The sequence below is a fragment of the Mercurialis annua genome, linkage group LG1-X, assembly GCF_937616625.2.
Source record: "Mercurialis annua linkage group LG1-X, ddMerAnnu1.2, whole genome shotgun sequence".
Lineage (NCBI taxonomy): Eukaryota > Viridiplantae > Streptophyta > Magnoliopsida > Malpighiales > Euphorbiaceae > Mercurialis > Mercurialis annua.
In genome coordinates this window covers 6,492,727-6,516,090 of record NC_065570.1, presented here as the reverse complement: position 1 = coordinate 6,516,090, position 23,364 = coordinate 6,492,727, and the positions used below count along the sequence as shown (strand labels likewise).

Below are 23,364 nucleotides of genomic sequence, written 5' to 3'. Positions count from 1 at the left end.
TCTTTAAATCACCGATCCGTCCCAATGATCATAATATGGATGCAAATTTTATATTTGTTGTTCCGTATTATATACTCATGCATAAAATTCACAATGTATTAAGATAGTCCACTTAAACAAATATATCTTATACATAGCTTCCAGACAAAATAAAAAATAAAATTTAATTTTATGCTCTTGCCCCACCCCACCACCCCTCTCCCACCCCAATTGCCAATCTTTATTTATATATCAATGTTTCAATTCATTTCTATCATTTGCTTACAGCCAAACAGACAAAAATTTGATTCCATAGATACACAGACACAGACACACGCACGAACACTCACTCTCAGACCAAACCACTCAGAGATAGAAGAAGAAGAAGATCAAGTTTTCATGGGCAACTACAGATTCCGATTATCTGATATGATGCCCAATGCTTGGTTTTACAAGCTTAAAGACATCGGCAAATCCAAAAACCCTAACCCTCCTCCTCCCAAGAAAAAACAACCACCGCCAGTTTTTCCGCCGTCAAAAACTAACCAGAACCACCACCACCGCCGCCGCTGTCACTCCTCGTATCCCAGAAAATCTTACCATTTCACTCGAGAACTTACACCAAATGATCAAAGATTACACAATTCTCCAACTCATAATTTCCATGACCCACCAAGAAAATCATCAAAAAGAAGACTCCCCAAGAGAAGAGCCGCCGTAAAACACTCCTCTCCCAAGCCTGTCTCCGCCGCCTGCACCTGCCGTGATTCCCCACCGGCGTACTTTTCCTCCAGCTCAAACAGCTCTCGCGACGAATCATCAGAATTCTGCGAGGAAGACGACTCGTTTCCGCCAGAATTCAGGTCTGATCGTGTTCTTGATAAACTAATGTTCATTTCTCACGCCATTGACGACGACATAATCATCGACGTCGATAAAAAATCATTACACGCTACAAATTTCGATAACAAGCTAGAAATATCCGATCTTGATCTTCCTCCGATTATAACAAAAAAGATCGACAAAAAGCAAGAACCATCCAACTACAGAAATGTAGTCAAACTCAAAATTCAAGAACAGAAAAAATTTAACTATGTCAAGAGACAATCTTTAAACTCTCCTGGAGGGCTCAAGCTCCGAGTTAACTCGCCAAGAATCGCGGGCCGGAGAGTTCAGAACGCTCGAAAGAGCGTTTCGTCGTCGAATTCGAGTTCGAGCTCGAGAAAAAGCCTGTCTGATAGTCTTGCAATAGTGAAATCATCGTTTGATCCACAGAAAGATTTCAGGGAATCAATGGTGGAGATGATAGTGGAAAATAATATCAGATCATCAAAGGATTTAGAAGAGCTTCTTGCTTGCTATCTTTCTTTAAATTCTGATGAGTATCATCATCTTATTATCAAGGTGTTCAAGCAAATCTGGTTTGATTTGAAAGAAATTCCATCCAAGTAATTATTTTTCATTTCTTGTTCTTCAATCTTTATAAGATTCTCATATAAAATTTAAATATGTTAAAGAAACAGAGTATTTAAGGGTTAATTTAGCATGGAGAATCAATTTAAGTAGAATTTGGTAATTATTTTTATTATGCTGTACTTGTATATACTTTTTGTAGAAGTTTTTTCTTTTAATTCTCTAATTTATTGGGGGTGGGGTTATAAATTCTAATGATTTAGTTTTTTGCAATCCTTATTCAATTTCTTCTCTTTGCACACTCTAAAAAAGACTTGGGACTACTACTCAAAAACGTGAAAAAAAAAAAATTATTATCTGGTACCCACCATAGGTCGTATTTAATTTAGATGTCGAGAGAGATTCGAGAGCTAATTAAACGGTTGAAATAAAAACTGTTAATTTTTTTTATTATCGGCTGTTTAATTTTATCTAACAAATCCTTCAGGTAATTTTATTTAATTTATTTCATCTGCCCCACTCGATTTTTCTTTTTAATTTTTGGATATCATATAACCCCACTTGAATGATTTATATTCAAAAAGAGGTTCTGAACACCCAATCTTTTTATTCAAATTGTACATTTCTTTATGTACAAAGAAACCAAAAAGTCAGACAAATGTTTCTTCACTACATCAACACAATTCACCCTATAATTTCTAGGGTTAATTACTATTACATCCTTAAGTTTAATTTCCCTTTGATTTTGAAAAAATACTATTATATTCTTGAATTTTATATTTTACATAAATGAAACCATCTTATAAAAGGGGATTTCAGTTGAAAAAAAGAAAACTAAAATGTAAGAGGGAAAAAAGTAATATTTTAAATTCAAGAAAAAACAGCAGTTTAGACCTAAACTAATGAGAATAATAGTAACTAATCCTAAGTTCTATCCCTATCTCCTATTGTTCTTACTAATGGAAATTACATAATACATTGAATTTTTGGATCAAAACTAAATTTTACCAAATTATTATAAATTAATATATTTGTATTCACTTTGTTACTAATTCTCAAAACAAACTCTATTTTTTAATTTTATAAAATTGATAATATTTTATTTTAAATAAAATCAATTGTAAAGTAGAATTAAATAAAACAAATAGTACTAAAATTTAGCATGTGGATTGCTGGAATAATCAAAGAAAAATAACTGACATACAAAGTCACAAAAACTTGAGCTTTTACTCCAAAAGAAGATACACTTTAAGGACAAAGATTCAGTTTTATTTGTTTGTTCTTCAATTTCTAGGGCACACTTAGCAAATTTTCAGTTTCAGGTACTCTCCAAATTCGAGAGAAACAGAGAAAAAAACTGTTGTTATTAATTCAAAATCTTTAATAAAGTTGAATTGAACAATGGCTGTTAAAATATGAAAAGGTTAAATTTCAAAATTTCAACTAAAAAAACATGAAAAGCTTTTCTATAGCACACCAAATATTATTTAATGATTTTTCAAAATTTCTTTTTACTTTGTCTAAAGTTGAGAAATTTTCTTTCTAAAAAAGTAAAAGTTATTGCATAGAATATTTCAAAAGCTGAAGAGGAGATTAGCAAGTTATAAGAACTAGCTAGAGAGGAAAGACCATGCGCATTATATATTGAAGACAGCTTAATTAATCTAATTAAGGGTTTATATTTGTCATGGCAAGATAATCAATGGTCCTAATTAAATGATTACTTTTGTAGGATCCTCAATAACTTAATATGGAAATCTTTTTAGGTAAATTATGACAATTACGTGATCCGTAGATATAACCACCGAATTGAATTTCATCACATCAACTAAATCATTTGATTTAATCCTATTTATAAATGTATCTATTCAAGATTGGAACTTGTAGTAATTAAAATATTTTATGTTGGATTCTCATTCATATATACATAAATTTTCTTTATATTTTTTTAAATTTAATTATGAAATGCTCTAAACTAGTTCTAATTATATAGCGACATCTTTAAACTTTTTACATCTAGATTAATTTTCATTCAAACCGAATATATTTTTAGCGAGAGATAAACCTACATACTCAAATTTTAAATGGTTATATATAAATACGTACGATTTCAATCCGCAACCTTATTTAAATAAAAAAAAGAGAGTAATCAATCACATGCACTTTTGAAAATTATGTTATTTTATAGTAGTTGTCTAAATTGCTAAGTTGCTTTATTTCTTTCATCTCTTTAACAAATGATTATGCAGTTGTCAATTAAAACTTCCATATAATATACTTTGGATCTGTGAAAAAGGGAGAAAATTGATATAAATATAAATAATTGTGTTGATTAGAAAGCATGGTTGATGGATGCTTAGTGTTGTCTCTTTGTTAGACCAGCAATTTCATGCTTGATTGACATCCAAAACAATAGTAGAATCTCACTTAAAATAAATATTTAGAGAGTCCCTAATTTTGCGGTTGCAATAGTTCTCTTCCAGTGAAACTTACAATTATAAAATGGTGTAAAGCATAGACTTCATCTCATTCCAATTTGCAAAATTTAATACAATAAAATTTGATAAAAGAATTACTTTTCCAAGGATGATGAAGTGGATGCTATATCCTTTTGGAATAATTACTAATTCCTCCTCGATTTTAGACTATAGTTAGTTCCTCCATGATTTCTAAAAAGTCAATTATTTATCCTTGATGTTTGATTATAGGCTAAATGTACATATTGAACCCTCACATTTGGTTCGGTTTTGAATTTAAATTCTAATGAACTTTTTTTTCGATGAAGGTACTTAACATTATAAAAAAAATTCAAATCGGACACTCCGAACCTAAAATATCACATGTTCGTTAATGATTGGCAGATGTGACCATCGAATCTAATACGTTAGCGCTAAGTATGTCAATCACTAACGAACACGTGACATTTTAAGTTCGGAAGATCCGATGTGAAATTATTTTATAATGTTAAGCACCTCCATCTAAAAAAAGTTTATTAGGGTCCAAATTCAAAATAGAACCTAACGAGAGGGTCCAATCCATACATTTGACCTTGATTAAATTAACTATTACCCCCTTTCGTTAATTAACTATGCTATTTGACTTAGTCAAAAGGTTTGATTGTCAAAAATAAAATTTATTTTAAACCTTAAATTTATATTTCTTTCAAAAAAAGTCAAAATTCAGATAACTTTTGACTATTTATCAAACCATAATATTTCTATAAATATTTTAGTTTATTAAAATAAATTTTTTAAAAAATTATAAACATAAAAAGATTAATTAAATTTAATATATTTTTGTTTATCGCTATAATTATTTTAAAATATGTTTAATAAAAATTTAAAATTACATTCAATTATTATAAAAAATAAATTAGGCATTGTATTTTATTTCGATTATATTTATAATTATATAGTATTATGTGTTTTGGATACCACTTGGTGCTAAAATTTTGAAAATTTGGAAAGGACAATGACACTCTCATACCTTCTCCTCCTTCCGTCATCGATTCACATAACGAGTTGTTGATTAACTTTGTAAAATTAAATTTAGTTTATGAGTTAGGGGTTTAGCTTTAATAAATACTCTAAATTTGGTGTTGAGCTTCAAACTCCATTTTTGTAAGGCTAAATCTATCTAAAAATCCTTATAATATATTATTTTTGTTCAAAAAACTCTTGTACTATTTTTTTATTATTCAGGTCCCTTTACTTATATTATTTTTAATTTTCAGGTCCTTTTTAGTTTTCACCAGTCATATACTTATAATTTTTTTGTTCCTACAGTCCCTCAAAAGAATTTGAAAATTGGAATTTTGCCAACTACGGGGACCTAAATATAAACAATTTTGGGGTAGAGACCTCTTAAAAAAACTGATAGAGTAGAGGGGTATCCGTATGGATTTTGTCTTTTTGTAACTTGTAAGCGAGTTCTGTCATGTTGCAAATCTCAATCTTTTATTGAATAGTGTATGAAGGATTGTTTTAAAATCCGAAGCTCCGAAGCACCCTAAAATCTCCTCGCAGATCTCTTTAAATCCTAACATTCTATTAATTCTTTTTAAATAGATTTTTTATTTTTTAAACAAAACCTTAAATAACACCCCCCCCTCCCGGTTGTTGGTATTTCAAATGCGATTTAATTAAGAATAAATTGAATTACTGGGTTTTTCCTGCTCACTTGCTGAAGAAAGAAGATATCAAGTGGGGAAGAAGATTGGAAAATAAAAAAGGTGTAAAAAAATCCTCAAATTTAATTTAAAAATTAATATAACTGGGTTTAATTAGATTTTTAATTAGAATGTTAATTAGATTTAATTAGAGTTAATTATAATTAATTTTTTTAATTTATTAACTCACTATCTTTTTTTATCAGAGGGGTGAAAGCAATCCGGTTTGGCATAGACGTTGGTTGAATCGATCCAAATTTGCCAAGAAATGACCTTTTTGATCTTTCATATTAGATTGAAGGGGTAAATTAATCCTTTGTTCATTAACAATTTGCTGCTCTCATAATAATTCAACATTAGTAGTTTAGCAGTATTATTTAGGTATGTGGTCTAAAAATATTGTACAGAGTCAAAAAAACAATTTTTTCTTTGAGATAACAAAGTAACTACTACTCAATAGACACATGAACATAGACCCACCTGGAGGGGGAATGGCTTTAAATATAGCAAATTAGGTACCCATAATTTGTCACCTTAGCCATTTTAAACATATTTATTCTATTTGGACCATGCCATGAGCTACAAATAGTAACGAAATAAAACATAACAAAATAAATCAATTTGCTAGTTTGTTGTTTATTGATACAAATTACGACAGAATCGTCTAATTTCCGCAGCTTTGGTATGGAATGCAAAGAGTTGATGACCATGATTAGCCTCTACTTTCGCCACAAGCATTCTATCTTGCCATGCAATTCTGGACCCACCAATTTGGCTGGCCAAGACTAAAGATCTAGGTGTGGATGGAATAATCGGTTAATTGATTATAATATATTAGTAATAGATTAGTTGTGAAAATGTTCCATCTAATTCCTTAATCAGTGTAATTAATACAGAAAAGCTTAATATTTGATACCGTATACTCCCTCTAAAACCTCACTTTCTTTCGAGCACAAAAAACTCCAAGTTCATAGTTTAGAAGAGTTTGTGGTATTTTTTTTTACCGAAAAATCACCTTCTTCATGTCTTACGTGCACGTGCTTATCAGGATTTCAATTCGGAAGGAGCGGAATTTCATCATTCGATTCTTTCGGCTATTTTTTAATTTACTTAATTCAAACTAAACATCGTTCTGACTATTTTAAATAAAAAAATTTAAGTCAAACGATGTGTAATCTGATTATTTAAAAAAAAATAGACTAAACGAAAAATTTGGTCCATTTTTTAAGAAAATGAAGAAAAAGAGAGAGGAAGAAAATAGACTTATTGAAGAAGAAATAAAATTATGAAGGATTATTTAACTTAAAAAAAGAAATTAAACCAGCTGTGAGGTGTTGCGACTCGTTTGCATTTATTTTCAATCTTATATTACTATTTTTTAAGATATTTAAAATTATAAACTGGATAGTTTTCCGACTAAATACTCTTTCTAGATCCGTCTTTGCCCACATCAGATATTGATTTCTTCAGAGTATCATTATTTTTTGAAATCCTATTAACCATGTTAGGGCATTGAGCGAGATTTAATGGGTGTGACCTAGAATGTATGGAAACCTTATGTAAGGAGAGCTTTCTCATTTCGAAAACGTTTCCGTGCAACTTAGGGTGTAACCTTTATTTGCATATGCTGCCATTGCTTAAATGTTTACCCCCGTTTGCAATACACTAATTGATAACGGGACCAGTAATATAAAGGCGGTAAAACAGCCTCACCTACATATGACCTCACCATGTCAAGCAAACATGGGGACCCGACACAAGATATTTACTGTGACCGACCTGCTAAAACGGAGATTACACTAAAGGTCGGATCAAAGTACGATCACCTCGGTGCGAGACACATCGGTCACAGGCGAATCGGAGCTCGGCATCCTGTCTCGCGACCGAGCTAATCCTTTTTTCTAACAAACTCTAACAGAATCTGACACATAGATGGTTCTATGCGTCGCTTATTCTACTCGATAAACGAGAAGCAATAAGAAGGCGCCACCTCAGATAACCGATTCTGTTGGGACCAAAAAGAGCAATAATCCACTATGGTAAGACTGTACCAGGTAAAACTATATAAACCACCTTATGGACAAACCTTAAAAGGTACTTATTTCTGATTCTACACTCTGTTTTCTCTTCTCTTCTTTCTCTTCTTCCTTAAATACTGACTAGACCGTCGGAGCGATTTGCCGGTGTCCCCCATCGGTATTTTGACTGACGTTCTGCTCTTTATTTTTGTCTTTTCAAGCTCAGTTGACCTGATCAAGCGGCAGTGATTTATCACTATTGATTGTTCATTTTTCTTCAAATTTTTTTTAAAATTGTTCTGAGAATTTTACTTTTTCGTGATTGATAATTAGATATGGGTATGTCAAACTAGTACTAAACTGAAGAGAGTGTCGGCGAGGCGCAGGAACAGTAGAGGGTGAATAATATGGTGAGTCAAAAAGAACAATATCTTGTGCTCATAAAATGGTAAGAAGAGACCAAAGGACCAACATTTATCCGTAGATTCTGGATTTTACCTTAATAAAAGTAATGAAATTTAATTTAATTTAATTTAACCCTATCCTTTTTAGCTATAGACAGTGGCATGGTACGTAGACTAGGTGAGGTGGCCATTGTCCCAATTATTGCCCAAACATATCTTTTTTCCAACCAAAACTTTGCACGTGTGACGCTAATTTTGTTTTTTCTTTTAACCTCTTTTGTTGAATTTTCACGTTATTATTCTTGTTTGTTGCTCACATTATTGCTTCCCTGAATTGTCACAATCCCCATTCAGATGTACAATATAATCTTTTAATTAAATATGAGACAATGTTTTCTTTCATACTGATCATGATATATATATATATTTAGTTTAAATTTTAATATTTTTATTCATAACATGTTCAGTATTATATGTATATCATTTGTCAAGTTTTCTTACCGAATTATTATTTCTTTACTAAGTATCATTTAATTGTATAATAAGCGATGTTGTAAAACTCAGTACAATACTTGACCCGTCGATAGAAAAGAATGAAAGGTTTGAAGTTTAATTTGAGTTCAACCGGAAGTTAACCTGCTTTATAAAAAATAAAATAAATAATTTATTCAAACAATATTCTATCAAAACTAAAAGAATTATCTATAGATTTTACAAGGTATATATCACTTATACTTACTATAAGGAGTAAGAGCAAGAGGCAGTGACGAAGCCAGACCTAAAATTAGAATAGGGCACAATTTAATATAAAAAAAGTTAAAAATCATACCACAAAAAATAAACACCATGATGTATGATCATTAAATTTTCTAATGTAAAATACAACTGATAGTACAAAAACATTACAAAATCAAGAAATTGTCGCTTTTTAATAAGAGACAATTATATTCTACGAGTCTTCATCATTTGAAATCGTTGTAAGATATCTTTATCAGAAATACTCTTAATTTTTTTTCTCTGTATAATATATACCAAACAATCATTCATGAATTGATTTGCCATTTTATTCCACAAATCTAATGAAATGTTATAAAATTTAAGTGAAACAATTTACTATAGAATTCGTTAAATTAAAAAAATATTATACTAATAAAAACGTTATAATTGGAAGAAGAAAATGAAAATGTAAGGACATGGATAGGGAAAGTTGCACGTGTTGGAGACAAAAATCTTAATGGAATCCAAATAGAGGGTGAAAAATAGTTTAATAAAGAGAGTAGATATACACAATTTAGTGAAAAAAGTCACTGACTTTCATGTGCGCTTGTCACTATTTCAGTTTGTCGTCTATTCTTCTCATGCAAATATACTCAAAACACGACGATTTTTGTTTTGTGTTGTTTTAATTTTTCCGTTTTCAGCTCCATTATTATCACTCAAACTCGGGCAAGGGGAAATGAAGGTTGCCCACAAATAAGACTATCAGAACCAGATCAATTTGATTAATTAATGCTCTCAAACTTTGAGTATTATAAAGGTTTTAGAACCCTTTAATTCATTTCTATTTTAAAAAACTTTATACAAAAAAACTTTATAATTCACAATCTGTTAGGTTGTAGTTCAATTCTGCCAACAAGCACTCCCCCTCTCCAATTATACAAAAATAATAATTTTATATAAAAATAAAATACTCTCTTTTATCTATAATATTTATCATTTTTAAAAAATAGATCCATATATAAAACTTATCACTTAATTTAGAGTTTTTTTCTTAATTTTATTCGTATTAGTAATAAATAATTTAATGGGACTAAACGTCTAGTCAAACATAAAAATAGTGTTTGTAATGATATGATCAATTTAGTAAAAGTTTATATAATTATAAATCAAGACATACTTATTATTTTTTAATCTATGTAAAATAGCAAAAAGCGATAAATATTATTAACCGGATGGAGTAAGTTGTTTTTGAAGCACGGAACTCTAAAACATGTTTTACTATATTGTTTTATTATTTTAATTAAAATTTAAATTTTTTTACATATATATTAATTTACATACTTTTGTATTACCTCTTCTTACTGCCGTATTTTTGCTAATACACTTTTTAATGATACGTAAGCAATAAAAAATAAAAAAAATAAGTTTTATTAATAATAGAAGTTTAAAGAAAAATACTTTACTATATAATAATATAAAAACTATAAAATAAAACAAATTTATTAACTTAAGTTGAATTTGCTTTATTCTATACGATAAGATTACACTTTAAATAAAATTGGATTTGGAGATACCCTTATCTAGGGCTGTAAATGAACTGAGACGCTCACGAAAAACTCGACGTTTGGCTCAATAAGAACTCATATTGTATTCGTTTATATCCTAAACGAACTGAATTCGAGCTTGATTTTATATTCATTTATTTCAACAAGTTAAACATGGATATAGTAGTGTTTAACTCGTTTATGGTCACGAACAGCTTGTATGAGATCTCGTTTAATTGTTTGTGAATAGGCTCATTGTAATACCCCAAAATATTTAATTAGCTAATTGGACCACGTGTCCAGTTTTGATTCGCCAGAGTGACGATATCAGAAGAATTTCTGAAAAGATAAAGTAAATAAGTTTCAAGTAGGTCGGTTATGAGAAATTAACTATGAGAAAATTTAGATTATATTTCAATTCTAAAGTTAGAATTGGAATTAAAAGAAAAAATGTCAAGAAAAGTCCAAAATATAGTACAGGGACCAAAGTGGTAATTTAGCCACTTTGTGTCGAAAATGGAAATTTTGGATTTTGACGGGATAGTATTAATATCGAGTTTCATATTATTTATTGGGTATAAGTTATAATTTAAGAATTTATCGATTTAGTTATGGACTAAATCGTACGAAAGAAAAGTTTAAAGGATAAATGGTAAGAAACAGAAAGGACAAGGACTAAATGGCATTTTAGCCAAAATATATATGGAATGATATATGAAAGAAAGAAGCAGAGAGAAGGATCGAGAGAGTTAAAGAAATTATCGCCGATTACGATCGTTTCGCCGCCATTTCGTTGTTCGATGTCCGATTCAAGTGATTTTCGCGGCGATTTCTTCATAATCGAATCCTCTATCGATCCTAAGCTTTGTTTCAAGGTAAATCTTCGAAAATTTTGGTTAAAAATGGTTAAAAAGGGGCTGTTTTAGGTATATAGAATATTAGGATCGAATTTAACGTTTTTGAAGTTATTATAGCGTTTTAATGAAAACCGAGATGCGGGTTTGTATAGTTGAATGTATAGCACGTCGGGATGGTTGAAAAGCCCCGAAAAACAACTTTCCGGGGGCTGTCATGAGTGTGCGTTCGCACACTCCTTGAATTTTAGGGTGTGCGTTCGCACACTCATTGTGTGCGTTCGCACACTACCCAAATCTTGACAGATTCAAAATCCCAACGGTCAGTTTATAGATTTGCCCTTAGGAACGCCTCTGTCAAATTTCATCTTGATCCAACGGTTCAATTGGGAGAGATCGTCATTTTACTAAACAGTGTCAGCGTGCAGGCAGCACCTGCGCATTGTCCTGAAAACTCCTTGAAACTTCATCAGAATGAAACTAAACCCTAAAACTTAAAAGTATTATACGTATAGGAATACGAGATTCACGTCTAATCATTAAACGTTAATTATTTATCAGACGTGTCAGCGAGCAGAGAGGTCAGTAGACGTGGGATAGCGAGGGAATATCATTTCATCGACCACAATATTGATTGGATTGCGGTCACTGTGAGTTGCACTTTACTTTCGTGTATTATATATTAAAGTTATTTTATATAGATATATATATTGTTTATACGCATCGCATAATATATGATTTGATTAAATGTTATATGTTTCTATCAAGTTTATATACGAGAACTAGTATGCGATCCGAAGAAACTAGCTACCTATTGGGTGTCAATAGGCTGTGTGATCACCAGTATTGAGTCAGTTTAGTGTGTTTGCATTTGAGAAATGATTGGATATGTATGATATGATATGAATTCGATACGAGAGTGAACTCGGCTACGGTGTAGTCTGGAAGTTCCCGTATCTAGTGGGCTGGGCCCACCAGTGAGTTGGACTCACAACTTGAAATTTATGATTGGGTTGAACGATATATGATTATTCAAGAGATGTGTCGCATGCTAGGATATTAGTTTCGTACGGATCAAATACCTGTTTATATGTTTTATATTATTGTTTTCTTGAGATACGATGCTATGTTTTTATATTAATACCGTTAGTAAATGCAAACTCACTCAGTATTTTCCCAAATACTGACCCCTCACCTTTGATGTCTTTCAGGTGCTTAGTATGTGGACCTAGCTAGAGGCCAATTTTGAAGTCCAGAAGTCAGCTGTAATATGTATAGTATTTGACTTCTGTGAATGCTGCAGTAGTGGTCCCATGTGACAGAGTCATAGCCTAGACAGCAGTACATTTTGATTGTACATAATACTTGCTGTCTTGTTTATATGTTTTGATAGGCTACGTATTTTAAGTTTCATTCACGGCACCAGATGTCGGTGATATGTTGTGTTTCACTAACTGATGTATATAGTACCGCGAGGCCAGTTCGTACGAGGTACGGTAATTAGAGCCCGCGAGGATAACAGAACAGTTAGTGTGAATATTGGTTTATGTATTATATATGTATATTTGCTTCCGTTGTTTATTGTGATTTGTTTATTATTTGCGAAAAATTTATAGTGATTTAAGGCTTGCTACGGGTTCCGGAGCTATCACTCCCGTTCTCTAGCGCCGGTTGCGGCTCAATATTTTGGGTCGTGACACTCATGTATGAGCTTGATAAAAAGATCGCAAATCGACTTGTATGGATGACCGATTAAGAGTTTCTGAAATAGCTCCTAATTAATTAAATTTAAAATATTTTATTAATTTAGTAAAACTATATAGTTTTAAAATAAAATTATTTAGTTTTGATATAAAAAATATAAGGGTTAATTACATATAAAATCACCACCTTTACACGAATTTTCAAAAATAACACGACCTTTAAAACGTGTCAATTCAGGGCATCACCTTTCATTTCTTTTCAAAAACAACATGGACACGTTTTTAGATAAAATTTTGCTGACCTTGACACCCAATAGGAGTGCCACGTGTCATGCCACGTCAGTAAAAATGCCACTAAAAATGTGCCCGTGTTATTTTTGAAAAGAAATGAAAGGTGGTGCCCTGAATTGCCACGTTTTAAAGGTCGTGTTATTTTTGCAATTTCGTGTAAAGGTGGTGATTTTATATGTAATTAACCCAAAATATAAATGTTTAATTATTTATGCTCGTTCACTTATCTGCTAAACGAACAATCTCGCGGGAGAGCTTGTTTAATGCACCGCAAGCTCATTTAGTAGTTAAACGAACTAACATGAACTAAACAAATAGAAAAAAGTTGGCGAGAAAGAATAAAGTATAAAATAATAAAATATAGGCTACTATAGTAATTTAAGCGAACATAAACACAATATACTATAAATGAACTGAATATGAACACCTCTTTGTTCAAAACTTGAATAAACATGAACATCCCCCGTTTATGTAGTAACACAAGTATCTGTATCTGCATTTGCTTCAGCTGCATTTGCCTCAGCTGCATTTGCTTTCTTCCTGAGCAAGATTCACAGTCTTGCTGTTGCAGCTGTCATCTGTGCCATGTCATCGATCTCAGTCATAAGTTTCTGTTGCTGATGAAAACACACTTTCAGTGTGTGATGCCATGTCAGCAAGTTTGTTAGGAGCAGTTACTTCTCTAGCTTAGTATAAATAGACTAGCTAGTTTAATCTTCATTTGTAATCAAGATTTCATTTTCTGATTCAATAAAGATTTACATTTCTCTCTTCTCTCATTTTCTATTATGGTATCGGAGCTTTAAAACCATCTTTTGATTTTCTCAGTTCGTATTTTCTCAGCAAACAAACAAGAATTTTCTTAGCAAACAAACAGTTTTATTATGGCAAATTTTCAAGGTAGACCAGAAGAATCAATGTCAAGTCCGTTTTTCTTACATCCTAATGAGAATCCCTCGCTGATTCTTGTTTCAAACTTACTCAATGGAAGCAACTACCATTCGTGGTTCAGATCTATGAAGATGGCACTCATCTCCAAGAACAAGTTCAAGTTCGTTAATGGCTCAATTCTTGTTCCTAATGAAAATGATAATTTGTTTGCTGCTTGGGAGAGGTGTAACACAATGGTGATGTCCTGGATCTATAGATCTGTTACTCCTACCATAGCAGATAGTATATCTTGTATGGATACAGCATTAGACATATGGAATGATTTGAAAGATCGTTTTTCAGAAGGAGATTCATACAGGTTAGGTGATATTCAAGAAGAAATTTACAGTTTTCAACAAAATTCTTTATCAGTTACTGAGTATTTTACTCATCTCAAGACACTTTGGGATGAATGGATGAGTTTAAGACCTTTTCCTGTTTGTATTTGTTTGCCTAAATGCTCTTGCAATGGATATGAGATTGTTAAGAAGAATTTTGCTAATGATCAGGTCATTAAGTTTTTGAAAGGTTTGATTGATCAATATGGAACTGTGAGACAGCAAATTCTTATGATTGAACCTCTTCCTCCTATGAACAAGGTTTTTTCAATGGTGATTCAAAATGAGAGACAGCTTTCTGGTTCATATAATGCCAGAAATGCAGTTGATCCTAATATCTTACTTGCTAGAGGAAACAATCAATATGATGGAGATAATACTGATCTGAATTCTGATTATGAGTCTAGTGTATGTTATGCTAGAGGAAGAGGTGGAAACAACTACAGAGGAAATTTCAGAAAGCCTCCTCCTGGTTTTCCATTCATACCAGGAGCTAAACCAAAACTGTGTTCTTACTGTGGTTATACAGGTCATACTATTGACATATGCTATAGAAAACATGGTTATCCACCAGGTTTTGCTTCAAAAGGCAGAGGAGAGAGCTCTTATGCTAATCAAGTTGATTTCTCAACTCATGGTCCATCAGAAATGAATCAAAATGCTGGAATGAATGATCCTGGGCAGCATGGACCAAACACTGATTCTTATAATGCTCATCATAGAAATATTGATTCTTCTGTTTCAACAGGATCAGTTTTCCCTTTCACACCTGAACAATGCCAGAAGATCATGGCCTTAATTCAACAGGATGCTAAAGGTATACCACAAGGAAGTACAACACATGTCAATTCTGTTGATTCTCTGACTGCAAATTTCAACTCTATCCCCATTGAACAAGGTACTATTCATACTTGTTCTTTTACTGCTACTTCCTATAAAGATACTTGGATCCTAGACACAGGAGCAACTGATCATATTGTTTGCAATTCAAGTTTCTTTAAAACCTATTATAGTGTTACAAATGTTCATGTGAAATTACCTACTGGCCAGCTAGTTTCAGTAACACATGTAGGTGAAATACAGTTGAGTGATCATCTAGTTCTGCACAATGTTCTACATGTCCCAGACTTCACTTTCAATCTCATTTCAGCAAGCAAACTCACAGATGATAAGAAGTTATGCTTAATTCTTTATCATGATGCTTGCTTTATTCAGGAAGTAACTACATGGAGAATGATTGGCTTAGCTAGAAAGCAAAAGGGGTTGTACATCATGATGCAGGATGATTTGAGAATTTCTTCATGTAATAAAGTTGCTAAGCATAGTATTGATGACTCTAATGTTTGGCATTACAGATTAGGTCATTTGTCACCTAATAGAATAAGATTACTTCACAAGATAGACTCATCTATTCAAGTTTCTGGATTAGATGTTTGTGATGTATGTCACTATGCTAAACAAAAAAGGTTGCCTTTTCCAGTGAGTTCTTCTGTTAGCAATGCTATTTTTGATTTGTTACATGTAGACATATGGGGACCAGTTTCTACAAATTCCATTCAAGGTTATAGGTACTTTCTGACTTTGGTTGATGATCATTCTAGACATACTTGGATTTTTCTAATGAAAGATAAGTCAGAAACCAGGGGCCATTTGAAGAATTTTGTGGTTTATGCACAGAATCAATTCTCCAAAACTATAAAGACTGTGAGGTCAGATAATGGTCTTGAGTTCAAATTTCCAGAGCTATACCATAAATATGGAATTCTGCATCAAACAAGCTGTGTTCATACACCACAGCAGAATAGCATTGTAGAACGCAAACATCAACACATATTGAATGTGGCAAGAGCCCTGAAGTTCCAGTCTGGGATTTCTATGCAGTTTTGGGCACATTGTGTTAGTCATGAAGTTTACCTAATCAACAGGATCCCCTCTCCTGTTATTAATGAAGAAACACCATATCAAAGACTTCACACTACTAGAAAACAGGTGTTTAGCGACGGAAATATCTGTCGCTAAACACCTGAGATCCGTCGCCAATTGTAATTAGCGACGGATTACCGACGGACTCCGTCCGTCGGTAAATTTTGGGTCGCTAATTGTAATAGCGACCCAAAACACTGTCTGTCGCCAACTTACCGACGGAATATTCCGTCGGTAAGTTGGAGGCAGAAGGTCGGTAAATTGGTCGGCCAGCCGACCAATTTTCCGACGGATTACCGACGGAATTTCCGTCGCTAACTTGGCGACGGAAATTCCGTCGCTGTTTCTTTCAATTGGCGACGGAAAATTCCGTCGCCAACTGCAAGAAACAGTCGTGTCATGATTAATTAGCGACGGAAAATCCGTCGCTAAAGTTAAAACAGGTAGTCGCTAAATTACCTATTTTTGGCAAAATTTTATTTTTTTACGGCTTATTTTCATATTTTTTCTGTTATTCGTTAGACCTGTTAAATATACCATTCACATACATAAGAAACAATAAATATATATAACCAAATCCGTAATATATATATATATATATAAACGTCAAAAAGCATACAAAAAACATTAATATTAAAGTATACGAACAAAAAACATAAATATGTCCAAGTGTATCACAAGCCTACTCTAAACTGGTGGTGTCATCAGCAGGAGGGGGTGGGGGTGGTGGGAACTGCGGGCGTAACTCGGGTGGGAGTGTAGTCATCAGCCGCGCAAGCTCAGTACGGATCCGCTCGTCGAAACCCGCCTCCACACTACGGATCCGCTGCTCGACCCGCTCTTCGAAACCCGCCTCCACAGTACGAATCCGCTGCTCGAGCCGCTCCTCAACCTCCCTAGCAATACGCTGCTCTATGTCCTCAGTACTAACGTTCCCCAGCTGGGATGATCCGTCGCGGCGCAATCGGCTAGCGCTGCTCTGGCCGATGTAGGATGCTGAAGCCGATCCAATACCGTAGACTCGCTGCTTCTTGATTGCCTCGAGAGACAAAAACAGCTCGTTCTCGTCGATCGGCTCTGGAGTCGACGAACTCCCTTCTCCAGCTGCCTGAGACTGTGTTGCTGCAGCAAGCTCTGCCTGAAAACGGTCCTGAGATTTAAAAAATACAAATTTTTAAATTAGTTAAACTTACATTTCTAACTAAAATTGGGCAGCATTTTGTCTATAATTTGATCATCACCCATTTTTCAGGGACATCCTGCAAAAACTACAGACACTCTGTTCAACTATAAGTAACAGCAATCACAACACCCATAACAAACACGTAAACATCCTATAAACAACGTCTATATAATTAAAGTTATATATAAGTCATATTAAACAGTCACTTAAGGTTAAAATAAACTTACATTTTTATCCTTTGATCTCTTGTCAACAAAGACAGTCCGATCTGCTTTGGTCAGGTGCAACCGTACATGCAACTCAGCCAAAGTGGGCTCTCGACCAAGCTCCTCAGTCTATTATATGAAATGAACAAATTAATTAATAGATAAACAAAATATTTAACACGATTATTAATATTAAAAACATACCATAACTGTCTTATGCCTCGTAGCCGATCGCGATCCTGCGGTATGTCGAACAGGTCCGGTGCCAGCTCCGGACGGCTCACTCATCCGATTAGCTCGTGCTATATCGGACTTTTTCTTAGCCTCAGCAGTATCCCAGTCTCGCTTCCATGACGCCCAAGTATCAGCACTAACACTGCCCTCTTTTTTATCCGGCTTCATGTTGTGGAGAGTATCTTTATACCGATTGCCCGCATGTCGGTAGAAGACCCCTCTAATCAGATCCTCAGGGTAGGTCGGGTCCCAGCAAAAACCCTTCTGCAAACCATTAAAAAATAAATATAATTAGAAATAAAAAAGAAAGTTAAACATATATTTAAAATTTTAAATATTTAACAACCTTGAACTCCTCGAAGTAGAAGCCCTTATGCTCTGCTGTAATCTTCTTCCACGAGGAACCCCAGTGGGTTAAATCCTCGTCCGCCCCCCAGTAAATCATACAGTTGTGCAAACAGCACTCAATAACCTCAACCGGCAACCCGAGACCTTTCACCAGCTTCTTGATATTAGCAAAATTTTTCGGCATTTTGTTGTTCTCTGGAAGCAGTTCTTGTAATAAACGGCAGGTGTCGTCAATTAAAGATATCGACCCCTGATGTCGACACTTAATATCCAAAATTTCAACAGATGCGGACAGGGGTGAGTGTCTGCTATTTCCGGGCCATATTTCTTCTTCTGCCGCACTCATCATATCAAAAAACTTCTGAGCTTCTTCATTCGGGGTCTCTTCCTCAAAAACTTCAGGACCAGCAGCATCAATAACCATTCTCTGACCGGAGTTTAAATCTCCCCCTCCCTCATTATAGTAATCGTATTCATTAACCGGCTGCTGAACAACAGGAGGGACATTCACCTCACCGTGGTGAATCCAGACATAGTAATCTGGAACAAACCCAGACTGCAAGACATGTAGTTTCACAACTTCGACATCTCGAAAATTCGTATTTCTACATTTTGTCCTAGAACAGGGGCATTTTATCTCTTCTCCATTCATACACTCGGGATGTTGCACAGCAAAATTCACGAACTCTTCAAGATTAGGGAAAAAATCTGGCGGCAGGAAGCCTCTGTCATGCCTCGTATACATCCAGCTGCGGTCTGGATTCATTTCTGGAGGACGTACAATTAGGCACTGGTTCATAAGCTCAGTAGCAAAGTCAATGTAATTGACTGCTAAAAGGGTAGGGTCCTATCCCATTCGCAAAACTGGCGCCTGATAGGAGTAAATTACTCCTATAATATAGAGTGTTTTTGATGCATTTTAGTGTCTCTTGCTATGCACTTTGAGGTATTTTTATATCTTATTTGTGTGCTTAAGCGTTTCAGGATTATGGAGCGTTAGGATGCATCTTTGGCGTGAAAAGAGGGAGATTCAAAGAAAGGAAGCGAAGAGCAAAGCCGGAAGCGAAAGAATGGCAGAATTCCTAGAATCCAGAGCATTGCACGGATCGTGCATCACCTTGCACGGATCGTGCAACCTCCAGATTTGTGGGCAGAAGCTTTTGAAGACTCTTGCACGATTCGTGCAAGCTTGGATAAGTTGAGTTGCACGGATCGTGCAATGACTTATTCGAGGGATTCAGAAATTTGAAGAAAGGACTAAGGCTTTTGCACATTTCCTCTTTTTGCCCAACACTCATTTGTAGGATGTTTTTATTTCCTTTTTGAGACTACTACAAGTACTACTTTATGATTCAAATTAGGGTATGCAACATTCATTATTTTTATTCCTTTTGTGTTGCCTCCTAAAAATAGCTTAGAATCTCTTTAGAGTTGTGTGCTCCATCTTTTCCACCATTGTTGGTGAAGTGAAGCTTTTAATGTTTTGATTGAACAAGGTCTTTTATTAATTAATGCAAGCTTATTTATTGTGGAATCTTCATTATCTTTTATGAGTTATTGTTCTTCCATTTTACTTAAGGTAATCTTTCTCTACTTTTTAATGTTTAGTTGTTTGATTAGTGCTTGTATTGAGAACTTAGCCATGAGTGGCTAAGCCCCTTGTTAGGGGGTTGGTATGATAGCCTAGGGTTGTATGATTGGTTGGTTCTTGATGTTGTTTACTCATGTTTTACTCCTATTGCTTATTGCTTGTTTAGGATTAGCTACCCTAAGCATGTTTAGAGTTTGATTGATGCACCGAGAGGTGGTTGATTAGATTGACTAATAGGATTGAAAACCTAGGTTTTAGAGCGCCACGAGAGTGGGTTTGAACTTAGGTGGCTCTAGAGTTGATTGATTAATCGCTAGTTAATTGTTTGGTTATGCCTTGTAACACGAGAGTGAGCTTGGTATTGATTAGGTGATTAGGTAGCGGTTTTGTTGCTCCTTGAGGCTCGAGAGAGCGAGAATAACGCTTTAGACTTCACTCGGCCCTTGAAACACTTCCGATTTGACCAACCATGAATGCATGACCTAGGTGTGATTACCAATCCCTTGACGTTTCCCTTTATTGATTTTAAATCGTTGATAATTAGTGCTTTTTGAGTTATTACATTTTAGCGTTTAGTTGATTCTTCGTTGTTAGAATTGTTACAAAAAAACCAATCTTTATTTGTGCTTTCCGAATTGAATTTCATAAGCGATTTCACTCACTTTAAACCTTTAGTCCTCGTGGGATCGACATCCGACTTCCGGATTTACTACGAGTTGGGTTTATTCTCAACAGCGCCCCATAATTCGATCACGATATATGCATGAATACGGAAAAAATATTCGGCAGCCTTCCGGCGTCGTTCCCCAGGTGCATTACATAATATAGGGTGTGTAACGGTAATTATATATTCCGTAAGGAATAAGCGTTACACAGCCTATATTAAATAGCCACCCGGAGAACATACGCCAGAAAACTACCGAATATTTTTATACCATATCCATACATATATGTTTTTTCGTGATCAAATTACGCAGACGACAGCAGTTTTACGAACTGTACACACGTACAATCCCGTGTCGTTCAATCTCTTGAACACACGGGACGGGTTTCTACGGCTAGGTAAGATTTTATTCGGTGTGAATAAAATCTTTGTTAATTAAATTGCACAGTTATTCAATTTACTCTAACTAATTAAAATGAAATACAAAAATGCAGTAATACTTACTTGTTGAAGAGCAGAACCGCAAATGAGAAGAGAATGTGGATGGTAAAAACGGTGTGGGTGGACGACAATAGGAATAAACGTAATAAGGACAAAACCTACAATAATAGTTTCAAATAAGTCTGTTAGAGCACTACAAGTTAACATTAAATGTCTCTTTGAGTACTACTAAATTTTTTCCTAATTATTAACGAAAATCCGGCAGCATTTCCCTTAAAAATGAGCATCACCCATTTTTTAGGGAAATCCTGCAAGCAAAATATTACATATTCAAAGATATTCAATACACCAATTCCATCAATTCATTATATCATTAAACCATCATGAATTATGTCAATTTTTACATAATTTTACAAGTATTAAGTAATATTTTTACTACTATTCTATTCAACTAATTTTAAAGAACATCATTATAATCTAATTATATTATTATTTATTATAATAATAATATAATGTAATTTTAATTGTATAGATCAACTTAAACAAACTAATAGTATTCTCTATAATTTCAAATTATCATAATTAACTATAAAAATCTAATTATAAATGACCCTAATTTTATTACTATTTTTAGAAAATTAATAAAATTTTACTAATTAATAATCTAATAAATTTAAATAAACTATTTTATTTTTTAACTAAAATAAAATAAAACAAAATATCCTAACCTAATCCAATAATACTAACCTAATTAAAATAAACTTAAGGATTAATTAAAATAATCTATTAAATCAAAATAAATACTAACCTAATGTAATTCAATTAAATTAAAACCTAATCTAATTCAATTAAATTAAAACCTAATCTAATTCAATTAAATTAAAACCTAATAATCTGAAATTTTTATAATTTAATTCTAGAAATTAAATTAAAACCTAATCTAATTTAAACCTAATCTAATTAAAATCTAATTAAACTAACCTAACAATTCAATTAATTAAACAATATTAAACCCTAAAAATACCCTAAATTCAGTTAACCAATTCATTAATTAAAAAACAAAACTTACAAATGTGCGGTGGCCGGTGAGAGGAGGACGGCAGCGGTTTAGCTCCGGCAGTAGGGAAGAGGAGGAGCAGCGGAGGAGGGAGACCAGATGAAGAAAGAGACTAGCGGAGGAGGGAGACCGGCGGCAGCAGATGAAGAAGACACCGGCGGCAGCAGATGGAGAAGACACCGGCGGCAGCAGAAAGAAGAAGACACCGGGCTGCGTTTTTTTTTCAATTAGGTTTCTGAAATGGAAGAAGACCGGCTGCTGCGTTTCCTTTATCTTGTTTTTAGCGACGGACAGTAATTCCGTCGCTAAAATCAAGATAAATGAAATGCACAGTTTCATTAAACTAATTAGCGACCGATTATCAGTTTCCGTCGCTAATTAGTTTAATGAAACTGTGCGTTTCATATGGTTGTGCAATTAGCGACGGAACTGTACTATCCGTCGCTAATTTTGGCAAACAAAAACGCGGCAATTCTTCCCTCCCTCACCCCGCCAAAATCAACGACGGATTACCGACGAAAATTCCGTCGGTAACCATTTTCTCTTAATTTTGGCGACTGATAACCAATCTGTCGCCAGATCAGTCGGTGATTAGCCAAATTAGCGACGGAAACTTGTTCCGTCGCTAATTTCCGTCGCCAATTCAGGTATTTCTAGTAGTGTCATGGAAACAAACCATCCTATGATCATCTCAAGACTTTTGGTTGTCTCAGTTTTGCAGCAAATGTAGAGCAACACAAGAAAAAGTTTGATTCCAGAGCATCAAAATGCTTGTTTCTAGGATATCCTTCAAACACTAAAGGCTTCATATTATACAATCTCTCAACTCACCAACTTTTTATTTCTAGAGATGTTGTCTTTTATGAACACATCTTTCCCTCTTCTGAAAAATCATCTTACTCACCTTCTAGCCAAAATGATAATCCTGTTCTGGATATTGATTTTCTTCACTCTCAAACCATTAATACTCAGAGACATCTTTCTGAAACTCCTCCTTCTCCAGTTTTACCTTGGAGTTCACCTTCCAGGAATCATTTGCCAGTTCCTGCTCAGTTTCAAGAAGATGAATTTCCTATACTCAGAAGGTCTCAGAGAGTAACACACTTACCAGAACACTTGAAGGATTACATTGTTTCACTACCATCTACTAAAACAACAACCACACCACACACCCTATCCTCAGTTCTAAACTACACACATCTCTCACCTACTCAAAAAGCTTTTTCCTTAAGCATTTCTTCCATTTCTGAGCCTAAAAATTATAGTGAAGCCATTAAGCTTCCTTGTTGGAAGGAAGCAATGCAGACTGAGATCAATGCTCTGGAAGCAAATAAAACCTGGATACTGACTGACTT

At 33.9% G+C, this 23,364-nt stretch overlaps 3 protein-coding genes across 3 annotated transcripts; 2 read left to right on the top strand and 1 right to left on the bottom strand.

Moving 5' to 3' along the window:
* Positions 1 to 214: 214 nt before the first annotated feature.
* On the top strand, positions 215 to 1,555 carry LOC126676441 (transcription repressor OFP1-like). The gene has a single exon (XM_050370652.2). It carries the CDS (start codon positions 235 to 237, stop codon positions 1,429 to 1,431), a length of 1,197 nt encoding a protein of 398 aa, XP_050226609.1. The 5' UTR covers positions 215 to 234; the 3' UTR covers positions 1,432 to 1,555.
* Positions 1,556 to 13,978: 12,423 nt separating this feature from the next.
* LOC126684602 (uncharacterized) lies at positions 13,979 to 16,816 on the top strand. Its single transcript, XM_050379501.1, has 2 exons — positions 13,979 to 16,351; positions 16,808 to 16,816. Exons 1-2 carry the CDS (start codon positions 13,979 to 13,981, stop codon positions 16,814 to 16,816), a joined length of 2,382 nt encoding a protein of 793 aa, XP_050235458.1.
* Positions 16,817 to 16,890: 74 nt separating this feature from the next.
* Positions 16,891 to 22,000, bottom strand: LOC126684446 (uncharacterized). Its single transcript, XM_056104787.1, has 8 exons — positions 21,977 to 22,000; positions 21,179 to 21,260; positions 21,016 to 21,110; positions 18,678 to 19,046; positions 18,255 to 18,506; positions 17,879 to 18,172; positions 17,696 to 17,803; positions 16,891 to 17,435 (listed from the first exon to the last, which is right to left on the bottom strand). Exons 1-8 carry the CDS (start codon positions 21,998 to 22,000, stop codon positions 16,968 to 16,970), a joined length of 1,692 nt encoding a protein of 563 aa, XP_055960762.1. The 3' UTR covers positions 16,891 to 16,967.
* Positions 22,001 to 23,364: the final 1,364 nt, after the last annotated feature.